The following is a 23,295-nucleotide window of genomic DNA, read 5'->3' as shown; positions in this document are numbered from 1 at the left end:
ATATCAGTTGCAATAAAAGATTTCCGCAAATATCTGCTTCCTCTTTTCTACAGATGTGCTGCTGGTAGTGGTGCCTAAGCTGGATTAAGTTCCTAACATTTCTTTAAAAAACAAAACACAGTCACAAAAAGACATATTTAAACACAACTATTTTGTGATGAGCTTATTTGTACAGACCTGAAACGGTGCAACATCGAATAATCATTCCTCTGTAAACAATCTAACCCCTGAGGTATAATAGCAATGATAAAGCTACAGGTACAATTCCAGTTTGCAAAGCAAGAAAAGTTATATATCTTATCATTTGTCTTTTTTGTTTAATTTTATAAAAGCAAAATAAAAAACTAGCCTCAGATAAGCAAGCTTTTCGTAACGAGAATGCCCAGGAAGGACCTTGCTGAAGGAGATTTAGTAAACAGGAGCCAGAACAACATTTCATTTTGTAATTATTTTTCAACCAGGATGCAACATCTTGAAATTCAAACAATGATTACTGTGGGTCAGAATGTTTGCTTGTGTACACGCTCTGAAGCAAAAGGCTCATTTCAGTATTTATCAGTTTGCTAAAGTTTTTTTTTAAATTATTTGCTCTCCATCCACCCATCTATCCCTTTTCTTTCACTCAACCAATTCAAGGTCATGTAGAGGCTGAAACCTTTGCCACCTGTGATAGGGCAAAGGCAGGGTATACCCTGGCCTTTTGCAGGGTTTTTTGTCTCTAAATAATCAAAATCTAGAGGAAAAAGGCCAGACATGTTCCCCAGAGCCCAAGTTAATCCAAGTAATTGTTCATTTTTGCATAAAAGAACAAAATCGAGTCAAACCAAGTTCTTGATTACAGATGTTTGTAGAATCACATCAGCCAGTGTGAATGTGCATGTTACCGAAGCACCTTTGAGGTATTGACCTCTGTTTGGGTGCCTCTTTGCAGGTTTACTTTCTTTATCTGCCACACATGGCACCAGCAGAGCAGTCAATAACAGCCCCCCCAACACACACACCTTTTTTCCAAATTGTACTTTAATTATACTTCCAGTTTTCACAAGTTTCACAAGACCACTGTGAAAACTACCAGTCCCAAAGACAAATGTTTAGCCCCCCACCCCCTTTTAAATTATTTTGCTCTAATTGGTCTTTCTCATGATGTTGGTCAGCAGTGATGAAATGTGATGCACACACATTTTCAACACACCTCCTATGGCAGCTTAAACCTATAATCATCACTTTATAATTACAGCACACGGACTGTGCGTGCATGAGCCTCACTACCGGACACTGACTCACAACCAGCTGAGAGAGCGAGAGAAAGAGAGAGAGAGAGAGGATGTGTGTGTGTGTGAGAACATCTTTAAGAACAGAGGGATCTATATAAAGCTGAGCACGCAAAAGACAAAGCCCACTCATATCCTCTATAAAACAATCGATTGGGGGGGGGGGGGGGGGGGGAGAGAGAGAGAGAGAGAGAGAGACATCCAGCTGTAAATAAATAGGAGGGAGGCAGAAAGAAAGGAGCGAAAACACAACAGTAGGTTGGATAACACTCCCAAGGGATGCTAGAGGAAACAGGTTGTGTTTGAACAGCTCTCATACTGACCAGAGAGCAGGAGAAGAAAAAAGCAAGGGTTCTCACCGTGGAGGGGGAAAAAAAGGAGCAGGGCTGGGAAGAAGGAGGATTAGGTGAAAGAAGAGGAGGAGGGATCTGCATGAGGAGGGCTGAATAGCAAAGGATTGTGAAGAAAAAAAGTGAAGAAACCCCACTAGACTGTAAGATCCATCTGCTTACCTCAATAAGCGTGTGTGTCTAGTATGCACACTTATTAGCCTTTTCACTCCCCATCTCCATATCTCTTGCCTCTCCTTCCCCCTCCATCAGCAGCTTTTCTCAGCACGTAGGCAGAGTTGGTTGCTAGGGTTACTGAATTGCCCCCATTTTTCTAGGTTTGTGAGGAGCTGAGGGAAAATGTGAAAGAATAATGTAGATTTGCCTAGCCTGTAGGGTCTGGTTAATCAGGTTACTCATATACACAAACACACACCCTGGTTCCATTTTGAACCTTCAGACCTCAGTCCTTTCAGGGGTTTTTTTTTTTTTTGCTTTGCATCCTTGTGCTTTGTGTTTTCTCTCTTCTGCTGCCTTTATTCCCTCTTTTCATTGCTCTCTTTCTGCATGGTGTTACTGCTGTTTCCTCATCTCCCTCTGGCTCCCTCTTCCCATCAGTTTTTTTTAAGCGGGGAAATTATTAAAGCCTGAGGTTGTGTTTTAAACCTGCATTAAGATCAAACACTGTAAATCGGTAGTAGTAGTAATAGGGGGTGGATGAGTTTTACGGGTACCAAGGAGAGAATTTCAGTATTGTGACAAGTGTCTGTGTGTTGGAACAGAGCAATCGCGGCACTTTGGCACTCGCCAGTCGGGTTCACACCTCTCCTAATGCTGTTTTAATGAAGCCATTCATCACCTTTTCTCTCTGAAACTCCACACACAGACACGCTGATGCCCACACAAACATACACACACAGCCTCTTCCTCTCTCTTTTCTTCGGTATAACCGAGTGTGAGAACACAGAGTTCTTCCCCCTGCTATGTGAACCTGTTCTATTTTAGTTTTTCCCAGCGTCAGAGCTCCTCCGATGGAGATTAGTCCCCTCTTGTAGGCTTGTTTAAAGTGCTGATTCCTAGCTTTGGTTTAAATCTACTGTTGTGTGGGAATACTGTCGTTTTCTTTCCCACAGTCAATACATGCTTTTTTGCTGGCATCATGATAAAAAAAATGTTTAGGGGGTAGGTTGCTGCTCTGAAGAGGGAGCATCCCCTGCTCTTTGATCCTTAGAACACAAAAAGCCAGCCCTCAAATTTAGGCCCCTTACCCCACACTCAGACCATATGCACCACCTCTACAGGCAAACACTCGCTTTACTTAAACAGTGTTTTGGCTGAATGGCTCACATTTTGACTTTATCTAGAGGTTACATTGAGGTTAGCTGTTTTTTTAGGAGCAGGAAATAGATGTGTCAATTAAACTCTGCCTTAAACTTTTATTGCATCAATGCGCGGTAACTCATTACAGAGGGCTCTGCTTTGCCGGCAAGAAAACATGGCTGCATGTGAGTAGGAAACAACCACAAAGGCTAAAGGCTCATTTGCTTTTTCTGCATGACACAGCGGGGGTCGATCTCTCCCACAGTCATCCGACCAATCTGGGAATGTAGCTCTGGTGCCCTCTGGGTTTGGTTAACATGTGTGATGTTTCTATAGTGAAACACTGTATGGGCAATAAATACTGGAGTCTTAATCTTTAAATTCAGGTGTTTTCAGTCCCATTGACACAGGTGTATAAAAGCGCCCAGACATGCTGTCTGACTTTACACACAATTGTGAAAGAATGGGCTGCTGCAAAGAGTTCGTTGAATTGGAGCGTTGTTCTGTAATAGGATGCCATTATTGCAACAAGTCACTTCATGAAATTTCCTCCCTCCAGCTGTAAGTGGTGTTACTGCAAAGTGGAAGAGCTCAGGACCCGTGTATCCCGGGAAAACAAATGTAAACCTTTGACCAGTCAAGTTTTTGAATGTGGTCCAGCGTGGTTCAAACACACCTTCTAGGATGTGCATTGTTTAATCACTCTCCAGACTTATTTCAGGTACACTTCTGGGGGTGTGGTTGTATTAACACCTCTGTTTGCTTATCTTGCAGAATGCATTTATATATTTGTGTTAGTAAGACGTGTCGGTGCTGGTGCCAGGCCTGGAGTGGATGATCCACCCTAAAATGTGGTTTACCATGAGTACACGTTGTCCTACAGCTGTCAGAGGCTAGAGGCAGAAGCACATATACCATACCTAATGTCTGATATTTATCTGAATGCAGGAGCTGTAGCTGACTGTCACTGAGCATGGCCAGGGGGCAATACTCTGTGTGTACCTGTAAGAAGAGCTTGCTTATATGTGCTCTTCTCGTGTTTAAGTGTGGCTGGCTGTAGGCTGTGGAGTACAGTTGATACAGACAATAATCGCATACACTGATTTGCCATTTGTATTGTTGACTTATGCAACCAGATGCCATTTAACACAAATGCCCTGCAATCATTTGACTGTGTAGCCACAGTCAGTTTTTTATTGATTCTGTGGTAGACGTGTGTTCGTTCAGGCTGGAGTTAGATGCTTTGCATGACGGGGCTTGGGGGAAATGCAGCGTGTTTTGATGTATGGCTATGGGATTTGTTGAAAAACAATTTATGAACCATTATTTTTTCCAAAACTGATTGTAGTTCATTTCTCACTCTTGTCAGACTAGATGTTATTTATATTTTAGTGCTGCTTTTTTCCCTTTGTAAGTGGTTTAAACAGGGTGGTTTGAAGAATCCTGCATCATAGTACAGTCAGGCGTGTTTTGAAGCTGCAGTGATGCAACTGCAAATTATTAGCCAGAAGAAAAATATCTGGGCCTGGGTCTAATTTAAAGAAAAATAGAAGAAGAACAAACCCCCCAAAAACATGCACATAAGTTAAAGCTAGTGATTTTGCCCTATTTTTGTTTATTAAAGGAGAAGTATCCCCTCATGAAGAAAGTTGGAAGTAGCAGAATACTGAGTTAAAGTTTAAAGTGTAGGTGAGAACATGACTTGGATATTTTTAGGGGAAACAATGACTGTCATTTTGTCACTAAACAAGCATCGTAGGTGGTTAAAGTATGATGTGGTAACCCCTTCAGTATGCGCTGCTGTATTCCTCTATTGAGGCCTGTGATTGATAGTGAAGACTTTTTTGCTGGTATCGCTCTCCTTGTGCACCAGGCTCATAGTAGTGTGTAAAGACCATGTGCTGGCCTATCACCGTGGGATACCCTTCTCAGATTACCGCCTTCACCCATCCCCTGACCCTCCCACTGTTGCTTCCTCCCCCTTTACATTCCGACTCAGCCCATGTGCTTCAAACAGAGTGGAAACGGGAACATCCCACCCCTCATACGTGCACACACACTCATTCCTATTGTGCAGTGGCGCATGCAGGACAGGGGTTGGAGTGGGTCTCCATATAACTTTCCATACAGATAATATACCGTGTGTACTATAATAGAAGTTGTTTTTCACATGTATTACAGCCCTGAACTTGTCTAGACAGCACCTGGTGAAGTTGTACTTGGGAATGCAAACATCTGAATCAATCAGGCTGGACGTTATTGGTCTGCACTGACAGCTCTCTAGTACAAAGAGTGCATCGTGTCCGATTGAGCCCACGTGGGAGTAGAGCAGGTAACTGTCCTGAGAATTCACAGTGTTCACAGGTGTCATGCGTCCTGCCTCCTGTATCCTCTGCTTAGGTGTCACTCCTGACTGAATCCAAATGGAAGCAGTGAGGATCCAGAATACATATAGAAGCTCTTGTGTTCTACATCTGAGAGATAATGCCTGGACCTGATTCTCTCGAGGTCTGTAATAATGGTTCATGTATAAGAGACAGAAGTAGGGAGTCAGCTTCTGCTTGGATCTGTGCAAAACTGAAAATTGAGACCAGGGGGTTTAAAAAAAACTATCCAAAACCCCAAACAAAACTCAGTAATGAAAAGCCCTGAAATTCTGGATGACAGAGATTTTGCCAAAGAAAACCTAAAGGCGGGGGGAAGATGAAGGATGTCCTTCAGCACAGAGAACCTTCCCATCAATCACTTCAGCACATTTGTGGCATAGCTGTTTGACACAAGCACGTTCTTGTGACCTCTATCCCTTTTCTCTTCTTCTTTTTCCCTCAGTAACTTGCTTCACCCACATCTCTTTGTTTTCTTTCTGTCTGAGGGCAGTGTTGCGTGGTAAAGGTTGCTGTCCACAACACATATCTACACAGGCATTCTCTGTAATGTAAAGGCTGAAGTGGGAGGCAGGCAAGTGACTCAGTGTGAGTGGGGCTCTTGTCATGTGTCGTTGGTATTCCCTCTAAGGAATGCAGAGGAGAGTTTCCCAGCCTGGAATGGTGGATTCCTTCTTGCTGAGTCTGAGTATGAATGTGGACCAAGAGGAGTCATTATGGTTGTGTCGCTTTGCACATTTATTGTACTGTTAGCTTTATCTTTTCTTCTTTTTAAAGATCCTGTCGATAAATTGTGGCATCCCAGAAAGTTTTATGCAGACAGATGTGCATTAGGACTTAAGTGCTGGTTAATTTGGCAATAACTTTTAATAACCTAGGTTCAAGAGTTCTTGAAAATGTGCCACCTAGATTGGCTATTTTGAGTATCCAAACCAACAACAAGTCACAACTGTTACAAGTATTGTATTATACAACCCCAACTGCAAAACAAAAGTTGGGATGTAATGTAAAATGTAATTAAAAACACAATCCAATGATTTGCAAATCTCTTAAACCTGTATTTTATTCATAAGAGAACAAATAAAACATATCTGAAGTCTAAACTGAGACATTTTACTATTCGATGAGAAATATGAGCTCAGTGTAAGAGTTTAAAAAAGAGTGTCTTTGAAAGGCAGAAACATGGGCAGACATTCAGAAATCTGTAAAATTGTATCCTTAAAATTGTGGCATAATTTCACAATAATGTTCCTAAGTGTAAAACTGCAAAGACTTTGAATGTGTCATTATCTACAGTACATATTCTCATCAAAAGATAGAACACGAAGAAATCTTTTTTAGCCTTGCCATTTGCACAGAAATGGCAAGGCTAAAAATCAAAATCAGACGAATGTGATCTTCGAGCTCTCAGGCTACACTGCATTAAAAACAGGCGTGAGTGATTGTATCATAGAAATCACTGGAAGACCTCTAAATGAATCTAGTTCATGCAAAGACGAAGCCCTGTGTGGCCACTTTCCCATCTGGAAGGGCATTGTCAATGCTGAAAGACTTCTACAGGTTCTAGAGCAACGTACGCTCCCATCCAGGGAAGAGCTTGCATATTTCAGCAAGGTAACGCTAAACAGCAACCCAAGTGCTGAACTGAGCGTCCTGCAGTCCAAACATATCACTGAATGAAAACATTCAACGCATCATGAAGTGGAATCTACTACAAAGTATTCATTGGTTTCTTTGTTTAATTCTTAAATAATATTGATACTAAAAAGAAAAAATCTAATCAAATCTGGACGTTAATGAGAAATGAACATGGCTGTATGGATAAACTCGACAGTGTTTCTCACCATCTGTTCCTGATGCTGTACTTTTTAAAGACAGCTGAGAGTTATGTTAAATATACAAAAACTGTAGTTAATGAGCTATGACAGGCAACAGCATGTGGAAATCCAGTAAAACCAAGAAATAACAGGCGGGTACAATTTTTTTTGTGTGGTAAAGCTGCTATTGTATCACCACACAGCACGTTGACACTTACCACCCATTGTTCAGTGCCTTTGTTACCGAAAACAGCCAGGAAGCCTTACAGTATGTGTGAGTCAGGTCCCTGGCTGTATCCCTCTCCATTGTGTCCTGCTTTGCTGGTGATGACAATGATAGGCACTGTCCTCTGATTGAAATACATCGTCAACATAGCTTACATAGCTACATGGTCCATATGCACGCAGTGCAGCTGGCCTCAGCGCAGCTTCTACAGCAGCGAGGCCATTTTGAATTCATGAATTATTTAGTTGTTTCTTGTGCAAGAGGGAGAATGTGTCTGATTTCTAAAAAGGAGGGGGGGTGGAGGGCCTGTGATTCTCTCTTTCTCTCTCTTTTTTTCTTTTTTTGTGAAGCAGTAAGAAAAAGGGAGCTCTCCTCTGTAGTGAGTGAGGGAGGAGTGTGTGCCTGGTATCTGGGAGCTGAAGAGCCAGAACAGCAGGACTCCGTTAGATCAAACAGGCTTCCACTGCGGATAAGAAAGAGGACCTGGCAGGGAGACAGAAAAAACATGAGCAGGGAAGGGATAAAGCAAAGTAAGAAGACTGCTCTTTGTAGTATTTCAAGCTAATGAGAACTGCCAAATAATAAACGGTCCTAATGAGCATCTTATTTGCTTTGTGTACCTTGTGGCTTACTCCTAATACTCTGTCTGAGTCCGCTATTGCAAGTTTAGAACAGGTGTTGACCACATTCCTACCTCTGTTCTGCTGCAACCCTTGACCTTTTTGTTTTCCTGACAGCCACAGACTGTGCCTGGGGATCTGCTCCCATCTCTGGAGCCCATCCGGTTGTCAAGCATTAATGTCATGGTATCTTTTCCAGGTGACTCTACGTATATGAGCACAGGTACACTGGGAGATTACACTGAAGGTGCTCCTTCTTCTCATCCTTTAACTCATAGTCATCATCAATAATTCAGCTACACTTGCAGGACACAGCTCAGTGTTTTTGGTCTTAACCTCCCCTGTAGGTTCCCCTGTATTTATCTATGGCTTTTTAGACTATTACTGTACACCCATTTTGTTTCTTTCCATGCCCTCTCCCATTCTACTCAATTTTGTCTATAGAGTCTTGCTGTCAAGTTTCCATTAAAGCTAATAAGCTCTCAAATCTCTCACTCTTACTTATATTAGTATCTTATTTTCCCCTCTTCTCTCCCATGGTTTTCTTTTGCTCTTGTTGTGTTTAAAAAAAAGAAAGTGTCAGGGATTTTATTCTTTTCCCACCTCTGTGCTTTTCTTTTCTTTTTTTAAAAATCTTGTCAAGGCAGTTTTTTGGGGGCTGGAGAAAAGTCTGTTAAGGGGAGCTAAGAGGAAAGGGTGTGGCCACCCACACTGCGGTACTCTATTGTGTTGCAGTGATTCCACCATGTCCTCTCTCTGATAAACACACATGACATCACGCACAAAATTGAACACACACTCAGTGCAGAGTCACTGACCTCGTGTTCCACTCTCCACTCACTCAAGAGGTATATTCTCTCTTGGTATCAGGGCTGTCCATTCCTGAGCACAGATAGCTTTGTTTTCTGTCATGTGTTTGAAACTCACTAGATAGCAGACTTCCAAAGTTTCAAAGGGCAGAAAGCATGAGAAAGTTGACCAGTAGCATTTAACCACAGGGCCGAAAACAACTGGCAGTTTAATCAAAAAATCTGACGCTTCCAGAAGTTTATCTCGTCACTGTCTCTCCTCCTCGGGGAAGTCACCACTCGGGGTCAGCTACCGAGAGGCGATCCTCTGGTCAGCGTCTTGCTTATGCACATTTCAGTAGACATTTACTTGCTTTTATTGAGGATTCAACACAGACATGAAGTTTAATCATTAAGGCTGTCTTCACACTAATAGCAAGTGTGTGGGTTGGGACATGTTATTGAAGGTACTGAGGGAAAAAAGAACTCGGAAGTCCAGTTTTAATAATGCATTCATGAATGTGAAGCCTCATGAGAAGGGAAAACACTGCTCAGCAGGTTCTACTTATTTTGACCAGCAGTCCTCATATGTATCAAAGTAGATATAATTTTCTCCTTTGTCTTTTTGGACCTGTAAGTTAGAATAGTCCATAATAATATGTGTAAGAGCTTTCAATCCACAGCCTGTCCAGATGGGTAGGTGAAGACTAGCAGACCAGCAACACAACTGGCTCAAGACCTAGCGTAGCAAATTAAGGAAATACAACTAACGCAAAGGCTACAGCGACTCGTGTTTGTACAGTCCCAGAATATTGCGTTTGGTCAGTGATCCTAGTTATAGGTCAAGTGCTTATTGGTTAAAAGGATCAAAAACATGAACCACAGTCTACATCACACAGAAATCTACAGAAATCTGCCACTGTGACAGCAAACTACAAGTAGACATGAAGACTTGGACGATAAATGATTTTTAACCCGCTGGCTCCCTGGTATCAAGTCTGTGTGATTGATTACTATTAGCATTGAGTGGATGTCTTTCCTATATGGGAGTACCAGTGTCTTGGTTTATTTAGGTGTCTGACTACAAAGAGTGAAGGATTATGGGTACCAGACGTGCTTTGTGCAGACCGAGTACCAAATAGCCTGATGGGGGTGATGCTATGTGTGTTAGAGTTTATCACCACAAAATACATCAAGGAACAAAGTAAAAGCATGAGAAGGGCAGACGGTGGGTTTAATGAATACTTTTAATTGATTCTTTTTCCAACATAGTCAATTTTTTTTAAAGTGAAGTAGATTGTTCATCCAGCACGTCTGACTGTGCTGATATTCTGACATTGAATTAGAGGGTGATATTTGAGATGCTGATTTGAGGTGCTATGTCATGCTTGCTAATCAAATAAGTATGTGTGAGAAAGTAAAAATAACAGAGTGTTTTTGTGTGTTTGAGGAGCACAGAGGTTGTGACACGGTGTATTAGCATATCCGCAGGCTTACCCTGCAGTGCTTATAAACACATCCTCCAGGTATCACTTCTCTCAGGCTTTATCTGAGAGAATTCTGACAGGTGAGTTATTTCTGAACCTTTTTTTATTTTTATTTTTATTTTTCTAGTTTTTACTTCAGAGGTACAGTGAAGATTAGCTTAAGGCTTACCTGAGTGTACAGTGAAAACATGCAGCCTGTAACACTAGCCTATACAGTGTCTTTGTCCTGAGAGTATACGGTATTGGAAGAATCAGGTCTGGAAATTGCCTGAAGTTGCACTTTCTTACTTTATTCACTCAGCAACAGAAAAGAGCTTAAGTTACTGAACTTTAACTGACCTTAATTTGCTCTGCTGCAGGGAGGTTCATTTTTTTAGATCTTTATTTGGTAAACACCCAATCACAAACCTGCCATGTGCAAGAATGTCTTACTAGGTGTGCAAAAGTCTGCTTTAGTTTGATGCATTTGTGTATGAAAGGATGCTGTATCTTCATTATGAAGAAGTTCAAATGACAACCTGTCCTGTGCTTTTAATGACATTTGGCCAGCTGCAGACTGTCACAGGATATCAAACTTAGAAAGGTGTGAAAATAAATTATTTTTATACTGCTGGCCAGGTCAGGAAGTTCTTGCATGGTCTCTTGGTTTTTTTCTGGTTTTGCATCAGCATACTGCATTAGCATCTCTGTACCTCAAATCCTAAAAATATATGTATAGAGTTCTAACAAGCTTGAAAAGTATTTGGTATGATCACCTATTCTTCAACACAGCTTGAACTCTCTTAGTCAGCTTTCTTGTTGTTTCTTTAAGTATTTTAAGTAGTGCTCAGGAATAATTATCCAGACTTGTTGAAGGACATTCAAAGCTCGTGTTTGGATGTTGGCTGCCTTTTGTTCTGTTCTCTGTTGAGATGATCCCACACTGCGGGGAGGCCAGTCCATGACTGATAGTGTTGCATTGGGTGTTTTGTTTTACTAGGTATGTTTTTACTGCGTTAATAGCAGGGGTGGGTGATATAAACGATATCGCTCTATTACGATAGCGCATGTTGATGATGTCATCAAGCTGCGCCTGTTTTGGTCGAAAGCATTTGCAGCGGCTAAAACCATTATCATCTGCAAATTATGCCGGGCGACAGTCATAGCAAAGAGATGAAGCACTTTTGAAATATGGGGAAAGCCAAAAATTGCGCTTCCTCCACTTCCGTAACATTGATTCGTTAATGTTGAATTCTCTCGCAGCTGTTCTATTCCCATGTTGTTGCAGTATATTAATAACTAACCTCGTATTGTGGATGAATAATCTCAGTTGTTCTCCTGACTGAAGTTTGGCCCGTGTATAGCATCCTGCTATGTGATTGCATTTGTCCCTAACCACCAGAATCCCTCACGTTAACTTTTATCAGTGGAAAAAAAGTTGGCGTTCATCCTCCAGCTTCACTGTGCTAATGTTATGCTAACATAGCTGTGTCGCTTGCAATCACGTAGCACAATATTATGTACCAGGTAGTCCAACTTCAGTAACCCTGCAAACGCCACTGCTGTTTAGTTTCCTGTCTTCATTTATGTTGGAAGTGGTAGCAGAGCTGTACGTTTTAATTAGTTTCAGAAATCTCTCAGTCAGAACATGGTATGTCATGTTTAGGTGGAAACTAGCGGGCTAACTTCCTGTTAACTTCTAACTCCGTTAAATTTAATAAATTCTGTTTTCATGGATGCCTGGATGTTAAACTTAATTGTTACACCTGGTAAAGCAGCAACGCTAATGATTTTATTAAAGATGAAAGAATTTAGACCGTTTTTAACTCTCAGTGTTCGTTTGATTTGGGACTTGAAGTGGATGGAGTTTTGGACCCAGATTACTCCGTGCAGCTCCGCACTACGGCAGCCGTAATGCTCTGACAGTCTATCAAAACTTTTTTTAACAGATTTCTGCACGCCAAAATCGGTTCGAGGTCAGCAAGCACAACCAGAATTCATACAAAAGGCACACTCTCGATTTTTGAGAAAATTAAAGGATTTTAAGTGTGCCTTATAGTGTGGAAAATACATTATACAGAAAAAAAGAATATATCACGATATATATCGTTACTGCACTTCAAATTATATCTCGATATGGATTTTAGGCCATATCGCCCAGCCCTAGTTGGTAGTGTGTTTTTTCAATCACTGGTATGCTGAAAAATGAAGCTGTTGCCAATCAGATGCTTTCCAGATGTGTTGCATGCTGGATCAGAATTTGACCATATATACGTATTTATATTTATGAGTTTTAATTTTAACACAATTCATTTTAAGAGCCCCAGCACTGCTGGCTGAAATGGACCCCCAACAGTGACGGGGGCTTTCAGATACTGTTCATCTGCTGTAGATTGTGTTTTAAGGTCAGCTGCTTTTTCAGTTTCTTCTTTGGTTTTTGTGTTGTTTTGTTTCTCAGGGTAAATTGCACAGCATGCTAAAATGCTAAAAGCTCATACTATTTTATGCCTCTCAGACTGCTCTCAGACATATTTCTGCTAAAAAAAGTGTCAACTAATGGTGTACATTTGTGGCAGCCTGCTAGTAGCAAATGGCTAAAGATACAATTTAAAATTGGTTCTGCACTGCATTGTCTGTTATGTGTAGGTACAACACTGGTTCATCGCTTAATTTAGATGATTTTTTTTATGCTTAATGGTTTACAGGTCAATGGTGAGTTGCTGAACTCATGAAAGAGAAACCTTCCTTTAAAAATGGTGAGGACTGGACTGAAGTATTGTGCAAGACCGCTTTTAAAAAGTTACAAGAAAATCTGGCTCCATGGACACAAAATATAAAGAAATGAGACTTGGACTTTTTTTATTGTCACTGTGCAGTTTCTTGCACAGCGAAATTGAGGGCTGACTCGGGACTTTTGCACAGTACTGCTTGCAGTCTATGATTATTGTAATCTTGTTTCACTCTCATAGCACTCTCCTAAGCCTGCTGAAATGAATAACCTGACTTATGTGTTTTCTGTAATCTCATTTGCTGCTTTCCTTGGTAGGTCGAGAAGCCCAAAATATTAATTAAAGGGCTCAGCGCTAATGGAAGAGGGAAAAATGAACAGACAGAGTGTGGACAACTGAACAATGACCTAGGCCCTTCTTTATTCCCCCCTTTTACAGAAGTATCTGTTTTCATGACATGGGTACTTGGATACACCAAATCTGATAACCCATGATCCGAGCCTCATGGGTCAGTATGTGCGCTTGTGACTCTTCCTGCCCTCCTTCGGTCACTGCCTCAAATAGTTGATTTTGTCTTCAGGACACTGTGATTCCATCACACTTGAAGCAGTAACGTTCAGTAAAAATGTATTTAAATACTGTAAAAAAAGTGCATTTATTGGCCGTCTGTGAGAAGTCTCTTTTGTAACCCTTCGTTGATGATTGGATAATCCAAACCAGTTGATGCTGCAAGCATCTCATTATGTCTGCACATGAAATAATTATGTTTTTTTTTAAAAAAGGGGTGTAAATGTGATAGATGGAAGCCAAGTGTCTAAAATGAAAGCTGGTTAATTGCTTTCCCCCAAGTTACCCATCCTAATCGCAGGCGTAGGACTGTTGTTGTACATTGATTGCTCGGGGTGTAAGAAAAAGTTGTCCTCACTGTCTCGGTCTGCCCCAAGGAAGAAGAGTAACTGTTTTTTTTTTTTTTATCGTGAAAATCAGTGGAAAGCCAGTTAAAGCCCGAACAGTGCTGCAGGGAAAAAGAAGAAGAGGAGAAACAAAAAAAAAATCCCCTTTTTGAAGTTTTTGTGCCGTTACACAGAACTGCATGTGATGGTTTGTTGTGCTGAGGTGTGGAGTTGTTGTCTTTGCTGGTAGCCTCCTCTTGAAGCATGGCCCAGTTTCTATCGCTCTCTCTCTACTCCCAGTCCCTCTGCAGCAGTTAGACTCATGTCTGATTTCCATAATGTGTAAAAAGTGCATGCATGCACACTTGCACAGAGCAGAGAAATTACCATTGCACTAGTGGGTTGGAGAGATGCGTAGAGGTAGAGGCAGAAAGGCAGGTGACCGCATTAGCTGCACTGCAGTCTAATTGTGACATACGTTGTTTCCATCCACACAGAGGATGTTTTAATAATACATGTGTACATATATGTTCTAAATACTTCTATCCCCCAACCAGTGATTACTTTCCTCATCCGTTATTGTTTTAATCAGTAAAATGTGAAGAAAATAGTAGTAAAGACATCACTACATTTTTCCTAGAGTGTCATTTACCATCTGTTTACCAAAATATAAAAAACTAACAGGAAAAAAAGAAGAAGAAGCAGATTTTAAAAGCCGGAACAAATTGCATTTCCTTTCTCCATAAACAACACAGACAGTCAAAATATGCTGTTGTTTTTCTGTTGATAATCGAATTCATTATTAAACCGCTCTTCACAGCCGAGTGGTTGTTCTTCAGGGATTTTTTTTTATAATGGAAGAATAAAGATTCTTCCAGGAAAAAAATAAAATGCTGCAGAGATTTTTAAGAATATTTCTGCTCCCTTTTCAGCACCACGAGGCATGTGGCATCTTGTTTCATTATATTTAAGAGAAAGCAGACATCTCGGGAGCTGTTGTCTCCTAGACTGATATGTATGTATAAACAGCACCCTACTATCATAAGTTGGATATGTGGTTTAAAACATGGATAGATGGATAAGATTAAAAATATAAAAACAACGTCTATTTGATTTTTGGGGTGAGCTGTCTTTTTATATTAGGATTCATGTGGTTCTGCATTCCTTTACCTTGCGTATGTGCCCCTCCTGTTACGGAGAGAGCTGCAGCCGAAGGCTGTGGCGATTTGACCTCGAGTCGGATGCGCTGATAGCATCTCATGTTATCATCTGCTGCTCTGGGTTTCATCCTTTGTGTGATGGTCCCCTTTGCTCTTTTTCTCCTGGCCTCCATGCCTTCCGCCGGCGCTCGGATAAAGATCAGCAGCCATCAGCAGATACAGCCTTTAACTCATGTGTTGCTGCCCAGCCTCTGCTCTCAGCTCTCACTGCGTCCTATCTTGATCTCTATCATTTTTCCTTCAGCCATTTTCAACATGCCACTGATTTCTCATGCAGACTTTGCTGCATAAGGACATCCATACGAGTCACTCACACGTGTTTAGTATCATGCAGCATTTCCTCGCTGAGAATATGCATGTGTGTTTCCCCTCTCTTGTGCGGCAAATGTCATAGCTCTTTATTAAATGACAGAAAGGTTTCCATTACGCACTTCAAAGCCCTGATACTCCTCTCGGGGGGGCCTTTACGTGCACATGCCTACACAGCCCTCAAGGTCCCTGTGAATCATTAGTGATGACTGGGATAATTCTTACTGAGGAGTGAAATAAAGATGAAGATGACTGCACGACTGTTTAATCTAGAAGTAAGAAATGATTACACGCTGCCGCTCAATCGCTGGGATTATGATGAGTGTTAACACGCTAATAAAGACGGGGAAGAACCTTTACCCGCCCGGTGATGCTTCCGCACATGAAAGGCATCCTCTTCCCCATCCTTTGCTGTTTGAAACTAGCCTTGGATGATTGTGGTAATGCTTGTTGCTTTAAGAGAGTGTTGCCTGGAAATGTCGAGGCTGATTTAAGTTATTCCACGCACTGTCAGACAAGACCACTTGCACAGACAGACATACACTCAGTGGGCTTCTTCCCATGCTTGTGTTTTGGATTAGTCAAATCTCCTGACTGGCTGCTAAGCTGATTAACATGGGGGGGCACGTTATGCACTGGCCATTTTGAAACACTGGAAAGGGTGTGGACACACATGCACAGTGGGAGAGCTCAGCTTAATATTGCTGTTGGCTCAGGGTGATATGATATGCGTGCGTGTGTGGGTTTTTGTCTGATACCTGTCCATACCTCCTCAGACAGATGGCATAGAGCTCTATACTGTAATAGTTTTGATCCCTGTGGAGTGTGTGTGTGTGTGTGTGTGTGTGTGTGTGTGTGTGTGTGTGTGTGTGTGTGTGTGTGTGTGTGTGTGTGTGTGTGTGTGTGTGTGTGTGTGTGTGTGTGTGTGTGTGTGTGTGTGTGTGTGTGTGTGCCAAAGCTGGAGAGTGTATGAGATGGAAACAGAGGGAGAGAGAGACAAAGATGAGGCCTGCTGGAACAGACTGAGGCCCAGATGGCTGTGTCCAACAGAGACAGGAAATAGAGGTGACACCAGGTGGATGGTACCCTTCAGCATGAACAGCATCCACAAACACACAGAAAGGACACTGAAATTAGCCTTGAGGCCAAGAATTCAAGATGGTCCGTCTCAAATCTTGTGAGTTGCTAAATTATAGGATAACGTGTGATCTCATTTAGTGCCGCTCATCTCGGTTGAACCGAGAAGTTGATCACAGACTCTGGATATCTGATTGCTGATTAGGTTGTCTGTGAAGTCAGAGTCCAGTACCTACACTTCAATAGCATTTTAAACTAAACAGGAAGATAATCGTTATTCGCTTCTTTACCAGAATTGCTTCCCTCCAGTTCCCGCGTGTGTGGGACGTACCCCTCCCCCAGTGCCGTTCTCGAGTGGGTTAGTGGAGCAGGCGGTGCCTGAAAGGGAGCGAAAGAAGCTAGCTAACTTTTGATAAGCAGCCTTTTTTATTATGCGTAGAAACCCCCAGCCCCCAGTCTTTAACCCCACATTCTGTCTGCCACCACACAAATGCTTGTGTGCTGTGCACGCGATGGCTAGAAAGAGATATGGGTGTCAGGAGAGGTAAATGCAAAGAAGTAGAACATACTCCTGGAAAGCTCGGCTGCAAAAAGAAATAACGATCTGGTAAAAGAATAGACTCTGCAGGAACACTTAGAAACAAGCTGAGCGTTCTTTGGAGCTGAAACCGATAGTTGTAACCAGCTGGTTGACATGGGAGACTGACCCCCTCGAGTAACTTTGCACACCCCTGACCCTTGACCTCTGCTCTTTGCTCACAGAGTGCAAGGAACCCTGACGGTAGCTTGCATGGCCACAAAAAAATGTACTCAATCATAGAAACGTCCTCTGTCTTTCCTACAGTTGGACATAAAGCATCCTACTGTCACGTAAAGGGTTAATGACTTCCTGATCTGACCACAGAGGTGTGGAGCAGTGCTGTGGAATTTACCCCTGCTGAGTACTAAACCCCCTGCAAAAACACCCCCCCTCTTCCTCCTCGTCACCTCTTTTTCATGTTTCTCTCACACTGCCTCCCCCTCTCCCTGCTCCCTCGCAACCACCACCAAAGAGGGCATCATGGACAAAGAGTAACAGTTACCAAGCAAAACTCAGTGGGGAGGGGAAGCGTATCTCCAATATCATGGAATGACTAGTAGTTTTTTCAGAAGTGTTTTTGTCTTATTTTAGCATTCGGTCACTTTGATACTTAAAAACTCCCATTTGATGTCTAATCTTCTGATGTAGTATATCTGGGTCACTGAGAGAAGCATGCTTTTCCCCCTTTATTGCTGAGAGCTGGAAGGGAAAGTTAATATAGGAAACCTAGAAGAAGTCACCGCATCAGCACACACATAATACATCATTTGCCCCTTTGGGTCTTTTGTAGATCGTATAAATGAAGAGTAAGATTGCCTATTGATTAGTGAGTTTTAGGAGTGCTGATATACAAATCCTGTTAGCGCTCAGCCATGCCTTAGAGGCTGTTTCCTTGCTTCCAGGGTAGAGGCTTTATGAAAAGCACCCTTAGATTTAATATAATGTTAAACATTTTTTGTAATATTCTACTTTGCTACAGCGAGAGCAGAGGTAGAGTAGGTTGGTGGAGATGAAGAATGAAGAAATCCATTAAGTGTTGCTGGAGATCCAAAATACTTTCTTTACAATTGTGAAATAAATAAGGCCTCTCTGACGGCAGTGTTTAATTATCGCCTGGGTCAGAGTGACGTAAATTTGGTCATCAAAAGAGTCGGCAAGAGGCTCTGTGCAGATGTCACTCCGCTATAATGCGGCAACTATGCATATGTTCTCAAGACTTCAGATAAGCAATAAGCACAATATGAACAGCTGCTCCCCCATAGCTGTCCGGACGTGGGGCCAATCACTGCTTGAGTTTGCATGCAGACACACGTGCACTCGTGTTTTGGATTTCTAAACGCTGACAAAGAAAATGATAACCCTGCCTGCCAAGCAATCAAGCTTTAATGCTGCTTTGCTATATGAAAGTGTGTGTGCGTGTGAGAAAGGTCAGGAGCTTGCATCCTCGCCTTCCCGAAAGTATCACTATATATTCACCAGCATTATGACGTTAGTTGAAAATGGAAACTAATAAAGTACCATAGTGACACCAGTAAACGTTGATGTTTTATGCCCTTTATTCGTTTATGCCCGACCATAGCCCAGCGTTTATTTCTCTGCCGTCGAACTCGCTGCCGGTCCCTCCTCTCCTCTGCTGAACAGTACATTTGCAGCGGTTTGGCTTCGGGATGGTTTTCCATGTCTACAAGTCGCGAAGCTTGTTAACTTGCCTTCTTAAGACGACACTACTTTTCCTAAAAGTTTTAGGGTCTGGGTGAGAGAGGAAATGCCTCTATAACTTTTAATGTATGCATGTGCGTGTGTGTGTGACAGAGAGTGAGACGCAGAGAGAAAGAGTGAGAGTGTGTGTGTTTGTTTTTGGAGGAAATGTCCAGACCCAAGAAAAAGGCATTGGCTGGAATCTTTCCATTCCTGCAATAGCTTTCCCTCCAACACTTACTGTACTGTAACTCTATCCTTTCCTCCTCTCTCCACAAGTGTGTGTGCATGAGTGTGTGTACATACGTGTGAATGTGTGTACGTACATGTGTGTGTGTGTCTGTGTGTGTATATACACTAAAACAGTATTAGTTTGACATGTCTGGAACTAATAGAGTCCACCCTGCTGAAGAATCTTATTAGGAAATACTACCTGCAACTTGAGGCTTTAGTCTACCTACTCATTCAATGGCCTAAACATCATGTCTCAGTTTCACTCTCACTCACACACTTTTCACTGCCTTCAACCTGTAAGCCCCTGGCCCATCTTCTCTCCCTCAGTCCATCTTCTCTCTTTGGTTGCCTGGTTCAGGGTTGGTGGGTTATACTGGTGAACTCCACAGCTGCCTGTTTTTCTTCAGGGCCTTTTAGTCTGAGAAAAACACAGCACACACACACACACACACACACACACACACACACACACACACACACACACACACACACACACATCAGTCCAACCCCTACACTCCCTCTTACACACACGTACACACACATATGCTTCCTGTAGTTGTTTTAGTATAACCCTCCCCTCTCGTGTTGCTCCCTGCTGGTAATGAACTGGTCCAGCTGACTTCCTGTCAACTGTGTCCTGTCTTCCTGTGTGTATGGAATGAATGGTTATATTATTCACACTGACGCAGTGCCCGCCCTCTTACTCACCTTTACACTACTTTGTGCTTTTTCGCCCCCCCCCCCCCCTTCTTTTCTTCTCTCTACTTCTTTCATTCTTGTGAGGACAATGGTATGAGCTCACAGTGGTACAAAACCACTACCACCCCCCTTCTGCTTCCCCTCCTCTTTTATAAGCTTCTCTGTAGCCTGTGCTGCAGTATCAGTCCCCAGAGCAACAAAGACCAGGCCTTACTGCATAAACACAAACGTAGCAAGAAGAATGGGTAATATTGTACTTTGCTGGGAGCTACATCTCCTAATGTTTGACTTGGATTTCTTAGTCCTAGTTAACTGTACGGTGTGAGTGTGTTCTTGTGTTCCTGCTGTGATTACTGATTACCTGGCCCACAGTTTGTAGGCCCAGAGCTTGCAGAGAGATAATCCTGATGTATACAGCCAGGTTTTCTACTCTATATTAACATATTTCTCACCTTGCATTATTTTGCTCCAACAAAATAATGTCACATAAATAATGTCTGCAGAGAAGGGAAATGGGAATTTCCATGCTTGAGCACACATAGAACGTGGTTACTAAAAGTAATAGGAGCCGTAAACCAGAACTTTACTGCACCCTGTAAATCAACACAACTGTGTGGACTGTCGTAGTTTGTCATTCCTCTGTTGTCTGTACTCTCTGTCACACTCCTTCTCCAGCCACTTCAAGCCTTGTCTCAAACACTCATCACATACTTGTAAACAGTTGTCGTGTGTGTGTGTGTGTCTGGAATAATAATATAGTAACGGAGGGGGACAGAACTAGGGCGGGGCTTCCAGGAGCAGGCTGGAAAGCTGCTGTCAAAACAGCTCAAAGTGACAACTTGGACTCAGAGTGTCACATTGCTCTGTGTGTGTGTGTGTGTGAGTGTGTGTGCCCATAGCTCAGGGTGTTTTCAGGTATAATGAGTCCTTGTAGCATTATGTGTAGCTTCTGTATGTAGGCCAGTACACAATGGCATCCAGGGCAACCATCACTTTTGTCAGTTACAAAACAAAACGGCGTTAAGCTGGTGGGAAATTTGCTGCAGAAATAACTCTAAGCAAAGGAAATGATGGGGGAAAGCTATGTTTAGCCTTCACGCTGTGGTTGTCTATGTACCGTGAACTTCAGGTTGATGGTTGTAATGCCTTTTTTTTCTACTTTAATTTCCTCCTCAGTGTCCATCCACGCATTAATATGCAGCGACACATCTGTCTCAGGTTTGATTTGAGGCAACACAGACAAGCTGCCTGCACTCTTAGTCCAATGAAGTGCCACCTTACTCAGAGTATTCTGTCTTCATCCATCATCTATTTTTGTCGTCTTCCTTTTTCTATGATGATGTATCATAAGCCATGATGTACCATAGGGAGACGTGGGTGTAGGTGGAATAATCTAAATGGGAAAAAGACATTGAACTTCTCAGATTTCACTGCTACTTTGTGAGCTCACTAATCTTCCAGGCATATGATTTGCCCTGATATCATTTATACACAACCTTCTAACTTGCCCAAACACACCAACAAGTGGCTGCTATGTCTGGAGAGAGTCAAAGAGATAAATGAATAATAAAGATCCTGACTGATCCTGAAAAAAGAAAAATGCAGTAGTGTGACTATATTCTATTGGGAGACAAATACACTATGTATGTTAATAGAAACCAAAGAGAGGATTAGCTGCTTCATAGGTAGCAGTCATCTCTTCCTTTTCCAAACTGATCCTGTTTGTGATCGTAGTGTGGCTGGACGGGCGAACAGACTGAAAAGCGTATGGACGAGGCTCGTGCAAACAGAGCCAGACAGCCTTCAGCACTACAGACAGAGGAGGCGGAGGGGAGAGAGGGAAGAAAAACAGGGAGAAGAGCATCAGTAAAGTAGAATCCCAGAGCCTGATTACAAGACCTGCTCTCATCTGCCTGGAAAATGTGACTGGACTGTCTGGAGGGGGTGGAGGCGTCACATTCCAGTTCACATCCCACTTCACATCCCATTTCTTACTTGCTGGGGGATGATAGTCATTGCAGAGGGATGAAACCGAAGGGAAGACCTGTGCTGAATCTATTTGACTTGCTGCCTCTCCTTTTTGTTGTAGCAAACTCCCTTTCACTAAGCAAACGGCTTCTTTTGGTTGTAGCGGTATTTATATGGTTAAAGACGGAAATGCATAGTGATGGCAAATCGAATGAAAAGGCAACCCGCATGTTTTATCCCCTATCAGTCATGCTGACATGGTTTGGGACCACTTGACCCTTTGTATTGACACATTTGAGTGATTACTTTATCCACACGGCACGAGAGGTCAGTGACTGGTATGAAAATGCTCTCACTTACACGTAATGTCTTTTGTGCCCTATGAAGCTGAACACTGATGGGATATTTTCTATATGCATATTTTACAGTGCCCCCCCTCCCCCAATACAGGATGGCTTTATAACCCTGCAGTAGAGTTTCAGGGGCTTGGAGAATGAATATCAAAGCTCAATGAAGCAGTTCTGCTCACATGTGATGAGACTTTATGGTGGATTTTTGCTTTAATTTGTCACCCGTCTGTGCTTTTTACATCCCCCTTAAGGAAATTGTGTCGAGCAGCCAGTACCAATAGGGTTTAGTGGGGAGAGCTCATGTAACGCAGCCATATATTTTATAAATGAAGCATGCTGTCAAACTCGCTCTTCATCCTAATGTAAATGTAAGGGGCCTGAGAGGGGTTTCAGGGCTCAGGGCACGGCCTCCCTATTAAATTAATTTCCACCCATTAAATCTGCTTTTTAAACATTTGGATCACATGGGACTCAGCTGTCGCTTTTTTTTTAAAATTAAAATTCCCTCCTGTACATATCCTCCACCCCTCAAGCTGTTTCCACGCTGATAACCATATGCTTTCTGTCACCTTCTTACGTTCCTTATGGATGGACAGGTTTGTTGTTGTTGGAGGTGTTGTGTGTTGTCGTCGTGGATGGGCTAATTACAAGGTTTTGTGTCACAGCCTTAAGGGGCGGGACATTGACTCACTCTGGATCATTGACAACGGCGTGCGACGAGAAAATTGCACACAAACACGCACGTATGCAGCCGGCGAGACAAAAACACATGTTGTGAAAGCAAATGTTCACACCAGGTCATTAGCACTGATACAGGCTCGGCGTGTGCATTCCTTTGCCCCCCTGCCCACAGTGTCTTAAAACTCCCTAACTCTGGTTTTTGAATCAGTAAAGAACGACAGTGGCCGCTGGCTGGTGGCACAGTGTTTAGGTATGTGTTTATGAGACAGAGCGAGAGAGAGAGAGAGAGAAGTGGGAGGAGTGGGGTGCTCACAGACACATTTAGAGATCCCACTTCTCTTTGTGGTAATGAGAAACTGCACTCTCAGCTGTTAAACACAAAGGCAGCATCAACAGTCGCTGCTGGCTGGACAGGCAGCTGACTGCATGACTGCGCGTGTGTGTCTGTATGTGTGTGTCTGAGTGTGTGAATATTGTTGAAGGGAATCCATACATCACTGAAGCCAGGATGGAGACCAAAACCATCCGCTTTCTGTACAGCCAGCGTTGTAGAGGTATGACAGCTGTGGTAGATTAGCCATGATGACAATTAGAGAAATGCGTGTGTTGTTTCCTAACTCGTTTAAGAGATGCAGA

At 42.5% G+C, this 23,295-nt stretch overlaps 1 protein-coding gene across 4 annotated transcripts in view; it reads left to right on the top strand.

The window, feature by feature from the left end:
* The window catches only part of srgap2 (SLIT-ROBO Rho GTPase activating protein 2), a 63,809-nt gene that overhangs the window by 7,590 nt on the left and 32,924 nt on the right, over window positions 1-23,295 (top strand). For 2 of the 4 annotated variants that reach the window (XM_085158726.1, XM_085158725.1), the window contains exon 1: window positions 1,452-7,877. The exons of 1 other annotated variant lie outside the window; for it this stretch is intronic. In XM_085158726.1, coding sequence (XP_085014852.1) covers window positions 7,511-7,877 — 367 coding nt within the window. In that variant the 5' untranslated portion in view covers window positions 1,452-7,510. Of the gene's footprint in view, window positions 1-1,451; window positions 23,214-23,295 lie in introns of those variants that run through there. One more of the 4 variants, XM_085158727.1, reaches the window with a different exon arrangement.

The sequence above is a fragment of the Neolamprologus multifasciatus genome, chromosome 5 (genome assembly GCF_963576455.1).
Source record: "Neolamprologus multifasciatus chromosome 5, fNeoMul1.2, whole genome shotgun sequence".
NCBI lineage: Eukaryota > Metazoa > Chordata > Actinopteri > Cichliformes > Cichlidae > Neolamprologus > Neolamprologus multifasciatus.
The sequence above is the reverse complement of the archived record's forward strand: the minus strand, read 5'-3'. Positions and strand labels throughout refer to the sequence as shown.